Source organism: Phyllostomus hastatus, unplaced genomic scaffold (assembly GCF_019186645.2).
Source record: "Phyllostomus hastatus isolate PE091 unplaced genomic scaffold, TTU_PhHast_1.1 phas_contig_58, whole genome shotgun sequence".
NCBI lineage: Eukaryota > Metazoa > Chordata > Mammalia > Chiroptera > Phyllostomidae > Phyllostomus > Phyllostomus hastatus.
This window is the reverse complement of record NW_025333916.1, coordinates 59920179-59932660: the sequence shown is the minus strand read 5'-3', so window position 1 is coordinate 59932660 and position 12482 is coordinate 59920179. Positions and strand designations below refer to the sequence as shown.

Sequence of the window (12482 nt, the reverse complement as noted above, 5' to 3'; positions counted from 1 at the left end):
TAACTGAACATCTATTCCATGACGAGACAAGCACTGTTTGGCCAACGTCTCTGGGGGAAACGAGATGCTACACGGCCTGCTGACGTGGAGAAGTCACTCCGCCTCCTTCTTGCTCCTCTGTCTTTATCCTTCTGACGTGCTGAGTATCCAGATGGGGTCCACGCTTCACTCGTCATCACCTTGCCCAGGGACCCCAGTATCCTCGTCCGCCCCCAGTGCAAAGAAAAGCGTCTGCAGGGGTCCCGTCTTCAGATCTCCTTTCACAGTTTGTCACTCCCACAGGCTCTGCCACGCTGTTCTTCTCTTCGCTCTGTCTGACCGAGGTTTCCAGGGATCACAGTGACACGGCTTGAAGGCTTCCAGCGAAGCCGCGGATACGGTGAACTCGGATCAGGACACGCCGCGGTCCTGACCGAGGACCAAGGCTGCTTCCCCGACCGGTGGCAACCAGGACCAGAAGTCCGACTGAGGTCTCTCTCCAGCCCTCATCACAACTCAAGTGGGGCCCCCTGCCGTGTGACTGTTTGGTAATCGTCATTCTCTGCTTGCTTTGGTAGGGCCACTCAAAGATAGCAAGAAAGATGGATACGATGCTTCTTAGGATAAAGTACATTTTCAGCAAGTTTTTCTCTGGACTTACGACGTCATCATATGTCTAATATGTACTAAAGGAACAGAGAGGGATGCCTCTCTTAAGTTTTCAAGTTATATACTACTTTAAATGTTTCATTTTATAAACAATCATCGAGACGTTACCACAGCAAATGCCTAGCATAGCAGGCGGCCCGCCACAGACAATGCAGAAGGCACCTGTGCAGTTTTGCAAACTCTCTTGTCGTTCTCATGCCAAATGAGGGCCCGACCAGGCAGGACGCGCCTGACTCCGTCCAGGGAGCATCTGGCCCAGGACACCCTTTCCACGGGGAAGCTCCACCCACCAGAGACAGACTCGTTCCTGTCTACGCCCGTTCACGATGAGAGGAGTACGGTCCCCTGGGACTGTCCTGCTGTCATTCTAAAGAAAGCAGAGGGAGCCTGGTCAATGGTACGAGAAGCAAGCCCTCACCCGAGCCGTAAACACATCTGGGAGTTTGGAGGACTCTGCAGCAGAAACCACTCACTGAGGTTGCAACGGACTATCTGAAGGTAAGTTTAGACGCTAATTAAAAACACAGTGCTCAGCAATTTCTGGCAAATTACCGCCGTGTTATGAGTTATTGCTGGGTGAGGTTGGTGCCCCATCTAAGGCTTCCCTTGCCTGTCTGAGAAGCGCGAAAGGAGCCCTGGAGAACGCGGCTGAGAAGAAGCAGTGAGCCGCTCCCTCAGCTTCTTTCAACAGTCCACCGTCCAGCCCAGTCTTCCTCAGCTCCGAGCAAAAGCAACAACAACGACAGAAAAGGGCTCCAGAAAGACTTTTGCTTCAGACCGCAATGAGCTGGAATCCTTTCCGAAGAGCAGCTGGAAGCACCATTGTCATTGCGGTTTTGTCTGTTTGACTTAATTGGTTAAAAGAAAATGATGCTTATATTCAAAATTGGGGTGTAGTGTAAATACGTGATATCAACATATTTAACATTCCACGTTAATTCAACTGACACACTTCCCACACCTGTGGAGTTTACAGCATTCAATGGAGTAGAAACATATACAAATGAACAATGAACAATATGTATTTCCTGTTCTTGAGCAACCCGCAGCGTAGGAAGGAAGGCAGTATGTACAAAGAGGACTGCGGAATGAAGCATGAATGAGACAGGTGTTCTCAGAGAGGCCAAGCAACGCCGGAGGAGCCGGGAGAAGACTGTGCCATCCTCGCATGGGGGCTCCTCGGTTCACAGAACTCCGGTTTGCAAACTGCATATGCCAGAACTGGTCAGTGAGCCTGCTGTGATTTGGGGGGTGGGCGTGGATAGGAAGTGGGGAGTCATGAAATAAAGTTTTGAACTTAAAAATGCATTTTATTGCCCCGGCTGGGTAGCTCCATTGGTTGGGGCACCATCTCATGCACCCAAAAGGCTGAGGATTTGATCCCTTGTCAGGGTGCATGGGGTGGGGGGGCAACCGACTGATATTCCTGTCTCTTCTCTGTCTGTCTTGCTGTCTCTTTCTCACATCAATACACATATCCTCAGGTGAGGCTTAAAAAATGCACTTTAGCATTGATGATTTCCTGCCTCTCTATGAGAACAGAATACAGTGAAGGAGCAAAGGTAACACGGATGGAGGCCGCAGTGCAAGGGGATGAGCAAGGCAGCTCCCGGCACGCAGGAGGGAGCAGCCGGGACGGTTTCCGCCGCGAGCCCAGGAATGTCCCTGGCTCCTCCTTGGCCTGACGGGAGGTCTGTGCACAGAGTGGGCTTCTGCCAGGCCCAGGAGTCAATGTATATTACAAGTTGTTTTTTTCTCATCGCCAAGAAAAACAGTCCTTTTTTTCATACCCAGACTTGCTGGATAAAAAAAAAAAACACACCCACATTTTCATCGTCATCAACCATTAACATCTTCTAGCAGGAAGACAGAAGAGTCTCAGCTGTGGCAGATTCTCAGCTGGTGGCAGGGGAGACATAATTTAGTTGAGAAGCCCCAGACAGATACGTAAAAGAGAAATCAGTCACACCAGGTAGGTCCTAATACGCTGTACATACTACACAGGTTGTTTGTACTCGGCCCTGCAGTACAGTTAACAATTCTCACAGAGGAAGAAGTGAGTTTCGGAGGAGCTCATTTGCATGTCTAGTGGTAAAGTTCAGAGTCAGACTGAGGTCCAATGGGCCCCCAAAGTGCTTGCCTTTGAACCACACCCTCTCCCTGGGTATATACTGGATCTTTGCTTCCTTCCTCCACAAAGGACAGGACTTGCAAAATGAGGAGCATCAGAACCTTCGCCACACTTCGGTCCGGATACACCACAGGAGGCCAGGGCCTCCTAGGGACTGACGCTGTGACGCAGCCTGCTTTGGACATCCCGGGGCCATCAGCAGGCTATTTGGCCCCAGAGGAAGAAGAGTCATGTCCTGTATGCACATCGTAAATCCCTGCCGCCTGAGGAAGCGATTCATTCTGATGTACTTTGACCACCCCCTTAGGGCCAGGTGGCATGCACTCTGAGACTCGGACAGAACAAGCCTTCAGTACATGCCTGATTGCTGGCCCTGACTCATGCTTGCGGAACCAGACACAATGAGGCCCATGGAAAGAATACCTTGTAAGGTAGGCTCTACCCATCTGTAACATGCAGCTTCAGTCTGCTTGTCTTCAGAACATGACGCATCTGATAGTTAGGGGGTTGGGAGCCCTCGAGAGAGAGAGAAATTAAGCAGCTATTTTCATTACATGCAGAAGTCAATGGACCTTTACCGCATTACACTTTCCATAGATTTATAGACAGTTCAGGCACACACACAAAAATATTTGGGAACTATTACCGTGTCATGTTTTGACTACGGATGATTAATAACCTGAAAAGAATGAGTTGTTATCTTGTTTATAGGTTTAAAATGAGCAAACAGTGTAGTGAGATGGCTTAAAAAGCACATTAATTTTAAGCTGCCTTCATAGATGTAGTGAGTCCAGAACTAAGGATTTCACATCTGTGCCTCCGACACTGCATGTGAGGGTGACGAAACTGTGGAATGAATCTAGGCCGTAGCGGTCAGGGTAGAGAAGGGGCGGACCCACGTGGGTGAGAAAAGGCTACAAGAATGGACCAAAAAGAACTCAGGAAGAAGGAGCATAATGTTTAGTCTCAGATATAGCACCCAAAGGGAAAAGAGATTGGATAGATTGTGTGTGGCTTCAGCGGCCGATCAGTAGGCCAAAGGGCGGAAGAAAATGTTGGTGTAGTACAAGTCAGAACTTTCTAAAAGTGCATCTCTCCTAGAAGGGTCTGGCCAGCGAGGCAGACTCCCATCTGATTCCACCCGGGAAAAGGTGGGCCGGCCCGTTCACAGGGAGAGGTGCTGACGTGGAGGTCATGTCCCTGGCAGACCAGCCCCAAAGTTGGCCATCCTCCCAGTCTGCCATTTCATTGGGCACGTTATTTACATTATATACACCGTTCCAGGTTGGAAAAAATCCCTTGAACAAAGACATCCTATTTCGTCTCACCTACACGCTCCGTGGGGGGCTGACTCCTGTCTTTCCAAATTTCAATTCCTATCAATCCAAGATTCACAATGTGATTAGACGATTTAACACTCTCATTATTTACATCATTACCAAAGAGACTACAGGTTTTTTTTTAATAACTAACTTAATTTTGTTCTTTATTTTATTTATGTATATTCTTGTTTCATTTTTTTAAAAAAATTTATCGTTATTCTATTACCGTTGTCTCAAGATTATAAGGTTGTTTTTTTTAGAAGAAAAAGTGATGGTTTGGATCGACATAGGAACACACTAAGAAACAGAAGTTATTTTTATTATTGACATATTTTTAAAAAATTTGTTCTCTAAAAGCAAACCACATCTCCATAATTGTGCAATTTACCAGTGGAATGACAGAGAAGCTTTAGCTTTGGGGTAGCAGATTTCAAAAATCTAACCCACGCCTTTTTTCTAAGCTCAACAATCTGCCGTGTGGTATTCTCCGTCTCGCTCAGATTCATCTTTACGTTAACAACGCTTCCCAGCAGATAGCCAAACAGGCTCGCCAAGTTGGACGGATCTCAAGATTTGTTTCCATACTGGGCCCTTCACACACTTGGCAGAAGCAGGCCGCACACTGGAGCTCCATTTATTGCATTGTGCTCTAAACATTATGTCCTCAGCTGACAAGACACTCAACAAGACAGTCCCATAGGTTACCAAGCACCATAAACATCTGTTAATCCAGGCGCCAGAGACAGCACAGAGAGGGTGTCGGGTGTCCATTTTTAAGTGGTTTATGACAGGGAGGGAGCCTGCTGTTTAAAAACCAATAACCAAAAACGCACTCCCAAGCTCTGCCTAGGACAAATATTTGCAAGGCAAAATTATGCTCGGTTTGGAGAAAAAAAAGGCACCCATGTCGGCACTTTGTCACTGCATTTATAGACTCTCGTTTCACACTTTGGCCCATTAAGTGCTGGCTTCCCGTGGCATTCAGGAGACCCAAACTGTAATTTCACTCTGATATATTTACTCCAGAAGGAAAGCTGAATGTTGACTCACCAGCTTTCCTTAGGCTAATGGGGAGCAGCACGTTTGCAAGGGTGGAAGAGGAGGCTAGGGATGGGACATGCTTCTGCTATAAAGCGCGCTCCCCAAGTCCCTCTGAAGGGGAACCATAAATAACAGGAGAGACCCCTTGAAATCCAACCTGGGACAGCTAAGCTTTGCTTTTCTCAAAAGGAAACAGAATCCCCAATCACAGAAAAGATGGAACCAACAACCCTGTCTGCTAAATCATTTTATTTTGTTTCTATCCAGCATTTTAATTTCTGGAAATGTCTCAGTACCAGATCCCTCCAAGGTCTACCCCTTGGTACCCCGCGGGGCGGGGGGGAGGACATCCAGTGTGACCCAGCTGGAAACTAGCTTAGAACACCAGTTGCTCAGGACACAGAGCAGCCACAGCATCTCTGAAAAAAGGTGAGTGGCATCCCAGGCACGCAGGCCAGGGATTCTCCCAGGAAACACTGCAGACACCTTCTAGACTCCATGATGGACAGCAGCACCCTGGGAATTTCAGATCTGCAGCTCTGGCTTGGGCTGGGGTCTCCAGCATTCTGTACACACACACACACACACACACACACCTAGACTCTTTGTGTGCCTATACAGGTCTGCCTATACTTGAGAGTTCTGGAAACCACCTCCATCCCTCTGTCTCTGAAAGGCAATGCGTCTAGCCTTTTCAAGTCCGTGGAACTCAGGTAAGTCCTATTCAGGGATTCCTGCAACTTCCCAGTCCTCAGGCTTCCCATTACCTTTCCCTGTCCCTTCCAAGGTCTCCTGGCATGTCCAACAGGCCGGAGGCAGCCCTCTGGCCCCCTCCTCCCCCCTGCACACCTACTGGCCCAGGAGCTGACACGCCTCCCCAGGCGCACACACCCGCACACGTACACTCGTTCAGTACACAAACCCAGCGCCAGGCCACCAACACCCGCAGTCTGGCCCCGGCAAGCGTCCCCCTCTGGGTTACACAGAAAGCACTCGCCCCCGCCCCCCCAAACAGACTTCTCACGCACCCTCAAGTGGGGGACACTGCCCGGGCGCCCTCCGAGCGCCGCCGGGGCCCTTTCCCCAGACTCGCAGCTGCCCCTCTTATCGCAGCCCTCACGCCTCGGGCAGTTCTGTCAAAACTTGGCGCCTGGCTGATTTCATAACCACGAGTGGGGGAGTTCGGCTCGCCACGGTTTCCAGCCACCCCAGCTCATGGGGACCGGTCGCCCTGACTCTGCTGACCCCAGCTCCTCTGGTGTCAGTGCGAGGCTGCCGCCGCCACCAACGCCGCAGAGGGCCGCGCGCTTTGGGGAGGAGCGCACGGTGTAGACGCGCACAGCCCGGCGACCTCCCCTCTGCTCGGGTCGCGCCGCTCGGGACCTCTCCCGGCTGAGCAGCGGCAGCGTCAGGGTTCCTGCCCGAGCCCAGCTGATGATGTCAAATAGAAACACTCGCAAAACTTTTACAACAGAATGGTCTTCGGAGGAAGCCCCTCCAGGCGCCGCAAGCAGCAGTGGGAGCCGGCGTCAACGTAGGATGGTTCTCCTGACGCCCCCAACTCCCGGCTGCCCCTACCAGACACACACACACACACACACACACGACCACAGCGTGGATCCGGTTACAACAACCCACCAACAGAAAACTTCTCCAGGAGGAGGGGGGCACAGCCAACCCCCGAGTCACCCGGGGAAAAAACACGATCTGTGTAAATACCTAAGACAGACCCCCAATTTTGCACACCACGGGCGTCCCAAGGTCCACTCCCAAGAGCCCTGGCACCACAGGGGGAAAATAAGAACCCGACACCGGAACCCGCTCCAGTACCTTCCAGCCTCGCCTCCGGATTGAGAGCGCGGGTTCGCATCTGCGCTGCGGCCGAGGGCGCGGGGGCCTCGGGCCCGCGCGGCCGCAGCCCCCGGGGTCCCCGCCGCGCCCGGGCTCAGCAGCCGCCGCCGCCGCTGCAGCAGCCTCCGCCGCCACGGCCGCCGCTCCCTAGACCGCCTCCTCTTCCCATGGCTGCGCCCAGCTTGGCAGCTCCCCGGCTGTCAGGCTCGGGGAGAGGGAGGGGGCGGGGTGAAACGGGAAGGGAGGCCGGGACGGGAGGGGTGGGAAACGGCGGCCGCGGTTCACCAGGGGTCACGCCGGGCCTGGCCCGCCGCCCCCGGGGCCCGGGCTGCGGGAGCGACGCGAAGCGGGAGTTCGGCGCGGCCGGCTCGGGGCTCGCTGCGAGGGCGCCGAGCGCCGTCCGGGCCACGCATGCCGGGGAGCTGCGAGGAAGCGTTTCCCGGCGCGGAGTTGGAGTTGGTGCGTGTCACCCTCCTCCGGGCTGCGCGGCTCCTCCTAGAGGAAAATATTGGTAGTTGCAGGACGCTTCCTTCCTCTCCGCCCACCCCCCGGTCCCAAAAAGAAGGCAGGACCTAAAAGAGCTTACAGACGAGAGCTTGCTTACAGGAAAGCAAGTTCCCCGCAAGAACGGGATGAAAAACCAGTCGGGGAGCTCAGAAAGCGTGATTCGCCGACCCAACATTGCCGCCCACCACCCGCATCCTATCCCCAAGCTCCTGCTCGCTGGCGCACGGAGAAAAGCTAGCTAAAAGTGGGAAGGCCCTTTTTTTTTTTTTTTTTAGAGCAGGGAGAGGAGTTCGCCAAGGACAGGAGGCATGCAGGGAGTCCGGACACGGGCCCCGCCGAGGGGATCGGCCTTGCCCGTGACCTAGGGGACGCGTTTTCACCGCCTGGTCGTGGGCATAGTTCGTGTGTCAGATGCAGGCCTGCCCACCTCATGCCTCGGCAGGGAAGACACGGCCGGCTGAGGACGTGCTTCCCAAAGTTAAGCGTGCCATTTTGTAAAGCATCAAACTCCTTGTCCCCGCGTGCTTTTCTAAGCAGAAAGTACAAAAGTCCAGTTGCAGGCCGTCTGAGATCTGAAGGAGCAGCCACTCGTGCTATCTTTTTACTATTTACTTTGTTACTGGCTGCCTGTTGTAACCTCGTTTGTCTAATAGCTTCTAACAGCGCTGGCTTACTCGGTTCCTTTTTTTTTTTCTTTTTTCTGCAGGGCTCCCAGACACAAAGCCAAGTTTATACTCAGGAAAAAAAATGTTTCAACAACAACTTACATTTAAATCAAGCTTCTCTGCACTAGAATAAAAGATTCTTCCCTGGGCATACAGAGTAGTACAGGGGGTGGGGAGTGGGACTTGGGAAGCCACACAGGACCAATGCAAAGACATCGGAGGGGCAAATGCCGCAGACGACGCGCCTGTCTTTAAAGGAATCCGATCAGTGGAAAATTCTGTTGCTAAGGGTCCTTTCCAAGGCTGAGCTGTGGCTCAACAAGCCAGCTTCTCCAGGCAAAGGCACACAGAACGAAAGGAGGAAAGATTCTGGAAGGGGGGGCGGGTGTGCCATCCCTGCCCCGTGCAGGAAGGAAGAAGGCAGGTGGATGGTGATTTCGAACTGGTCGTGTTCTGTCTCACCAGAGTACAGTAAGACTTTCTTTCCCTAGACCCTCCCCGAACCCCTCCACGGCTGGAGATCTCCGCTTTGCTAGAGCAGTAGGAGTCTTACCAGGGTCTGGAGTTTTTTTTTTTTAAAGAGGGAGTTGCCCACCTGAAGAAAGGTCAGAGCACAGGCAGGCAGAACTGATGGGTGGTCAGCCCAGGCCAAGCTGGCGAAAGGGCAGCACTAGCAGGGGTGGAGGCGGCAGTCCCCACCTGCTGACTCTGCTGCTGTCTGAGGTGACCTTCCAAGTTGGCTCTCCAGACGCTGGCACCGCCGGCACTGCTGAGCTCCCTCTCTGTCCCCTCTTCTTACCCTGCTCCCTGCCCGCCATCCGCCCCCACCCCCACCCCTGCAGCTCAGAGGATCTTGATCCCATCTGGGAGGTGCCAGGTGGATTCACGAAACCCTTTCTTTCTTTTGTTCATGCCCTGAGACGATGTCAGGGCCTTACCTAAAATCCCTCTTCTCTGAGTTCAGCGGCAGCCTGCGTTGTGTGGGACAAGAAAGCACAGTTGCTCTAGCTACCGCTCCGACCTTGGTAGAAAGGTCACATGCAGCCCTGGCTGGTGGGGATCAGTGGATTGAGATCAGGCCTGTGAATCAAAGGATCCCTGGTTCGATTCCCAGTCAGGGACACATGCCTGGATTGTAGGCCAGGTCCCCAGTAGGGGGCGTGTGAGAGGCAACCAAACATTGATGTTTCTCTCCTTCTCTTTCTCCCTCCCTTCCCCTCTCTCTAAAAATAAATAAAATTAAAAAGTAAACAGAGAAGCTCTACTTTTTTTTAAAAGAAAGGCCACATGCCAGAAAGACATAGGAAAAGGCACACTAATCAATATAAAATAGTCTGGAACCAGAAGAAACTTGCAACATACATGAAAGGTGGTCTTTATTTTGAAGTCCCTGATTAATGGTCCCCAGACTTCATACGGGACTGTGAGTAGGTCTGTAGTAGTAGATGTTGCTGGGTAGTTTCCAGACTAGGGGGGGAATGTATCAGGTACTGAGTTGGCTGATCTGTTACAAGTGAAGGCACCCTGGAGCCCCTTTGCCTCATGAAACCTGAGACTGTACATACTCAGGCCTTCCCCTCGGCCTGGAATATCCTACTTGGTCCTTGACCTGCAGGTTTCAGCCCAGTTGTTTAGTTCCTCTCCGAGGCCCTTCCTGGCCATTCATTCCCACAGCCAGAATTAATGAATTAATCACCCCCACATCTGCATCCTTTTAGGCTTTTGCACCTACTTTTGTTAAATACTTCAGTGTTTATTGATATGCTTGCTTTTCCCATTCGTTAAGAGACCCTTAATATCTGCACCTGAAATGCCTACGTTAGTGCCAGGCTAATGGGAATGTGCCCCCTCAATGTTTAAACAACACCGAACGAAAATTTGCACCTCCGGAATCTGAGTCTCCCACACCTGGGGCTCTGCACAGAGCTCCAGACCTCGGCCCTCGACGCCCTCCCGGACTCTGCTCACTTCCGCCCCCACCTGGCCTGCACCGCCGGCCTCTCCGCCCCGGGTCGCTGCTCCAGTCTCTCCGCGCGCTGGTCTCCCCACCTCTGCCGCCGCCGCCGCCAGCCCGGGGCTCGTCTAGACGCAGTGACCCGCGGGATTCTTTTTTAAATTCAGACATACTGGGGCATTTCTCTGCCCAAAAGTCTTCAGAGTAGAATTCAAACTAACCCGCGAGGCTCTGTGTGAGCTACTGCGTACCTCCGCGCCCCCACCCCCACCCTTGTCTCCTATATACGGGGCCCCCTCACTGGGTCTCACGTTCTGCTGGGGGCGGGTAGGACAGAATGCACGCAGCGAGCGCCTCCTTGCTCTTTCTCAAGCAGGCCCGTGCGCTCTGCACTGGGGCCCTCTCCGCTGGCACGTGCCCTGCCTCAGACCTCTCCCCCCAGGTAGCCTCCCTTCCTTCCCGGGTCTTTGCTCAGAGGTACCTTGTTGGAGAAGTCCATCTCGGTAGGCCTGCTTCACCCTGTGACAGCCCGCCCTTCCCCACTGGGCTGCACATGTCCGCCGGAACGCGGCGGAAAATACACACAGCGTTTTAAAGACAAAACGGACCGTGATAACGTGATTCAGATGATGCCCATTCAAGTGCGGACATCTAGGAATGGTATCTCCCCAAACCATATCATTCCATAGTATAAACAGTATAAATTCCTTAAGCCTACTGTTAGCTGGGATGAGCTTTGGTTGAAGGGACAAAGCTTTTTCTCAAAAACAGAACACACGCACACACACACACGACCACCTGGAACAGCACTGTGGGGCTGCTTCCTTTTGCGGCATTGGTAGTTGAACACGGGACTGGCGGTCAGGAGCCTTGGGACCCTGGGCGCGTCATCTGTGACTTCATGTAGGCCGGTCATCTCCCTCACCGTGACGCGACTGCTTGATCTGTAGGCTGAGGGTTTGCTGTCTGAGGTCATTTCCCCTGTAAAACACGTGGCTGGGCTGATATTTGTGATGGCTGATATTATGTGTCCATTTGGCCAGGCCACACCATGCAGATATTTGTTTGAGTATTATTCTAGATATTTCTTTAAAGGTATTTTGAAGATGAGACTAATAGTTGAATCAGAGAACTCTGAGCAAGGTAGACTATCCTCCATAATGTGGGTGGGCCTCGTCCAATCAGTTGCAGGCCTTAATAGAAGCGGACTGATCTCCTGAAGAGAGAACTCTGCCAGCAGACTGCCTTTGGACTTGAACTGCAGCATCGGCTCTTCCCCAGGTTGCCAGCCTGCCAGCCTGCCAGCCTGCCTTGCAGGTTTTGGGCTTGCCAACCGCCACAACTGCATTAGCCAATTCCTTAAAAAAATGTTATCTATCTATCTATCTATCTGTCTATCCTACTGGTCCTGTTTTTCTGGAGAACCAGACTAACACAAGGTTTATTGGCGAATTCTAAACATAAAACACCCTTACCTTAAAGGATTTTTTTTTTCAAACAAACACTGAATTCCCACCCACCAGATTCCTTCCTTCAACAGATGTGGGAGCGCCCATGCCACGGCAGGTCGGTGCTGGGACCTTCACGTGCATCCAGAAACACACAGCACACCCACCAAAGCCCTGCCCTCCTGGGGCTTGCATTCCAGTTGGGAGAGACCCCTAATAATAATAAGCAAATCCCTGAAGGGCTGATTAAAGGAAACGATAGCAGGGTAAGGGCTCAGGAGCCCAGTTTGTGGGTGTAGGAACGCTGGACTCCGCCCACCTCGCCAGGACCCCACAGCGTGCCCTGTGGAATCCAGCAGGGGACGGCTGTGGACACAGTGCAGGAGCTCCCCCGACCAGGGCCACCTCCTGCCTGTCCCCAGCCCCGGGCCACCACGGCACCCGTGGAGGGGACGGCCAGGGAACGAGGGAGTTGGGACACAACTTAGGAGGCAATTACCTTTTCTTTCCTCTATTGAAGGGCAACAGGGAAAAAGCTTCTTCATGGTCTGGAAGTTCTTAGCCAAGACGGATGGGGAGGCTCCCAAGCCAGAATGAAAGCTTCCGATCACCATTTATCTTATTTTGTGAATTTTAAAAACAGGTGTTTCAATTCAGAGCTCATGAAAGCTGAAAGGAATGTGATGGCCTTGACTCCCTTCGGTGGATTCAGGGCCACCCACAGGCCAGCTCAGGGCCTGGGAAATGACACCCAGTGGCAGGGAGCAGAGGAAGACACGTCTCAGCAGGGACTTGGGAATGAAGGTTCCCCTTCAAATCGTGTAAGTGTAAAGATTTAAAACATTAGGGATGATTTTCTCTGTCCTCTCACCAAATGCCAAAGCTTGTTTTTTTTAAAATCTAGGGGCTAGACAG

At 52.4% G+C, this 12482-nt stretch overlaps 1 protein-coding gene across 1 annotated transcript in view; it reads right to left on the bottom strand.

The window, feature by feature from the left end:
* Window positions 1-7535, bottom strand: part of GHR (growth hormone receptor) — a 218574-nt gene extending 211039 nt beyond the window's left edge. Inside the window, exon 1 of the mRNA XM_045847874.1 lies at window positions 6973-7535. Within this exon, the coding sequence (XP_045703830.1) occupies window positions 6973-7012 (40 nt within the window). The 5' untranslated portion in view covers window positions 7013-7535. The remainder of the gene's footprint in view (window positions 1-6972) is intronic.
* Window positions 7536-12482: the final 4947 nt, after the last annotated feature.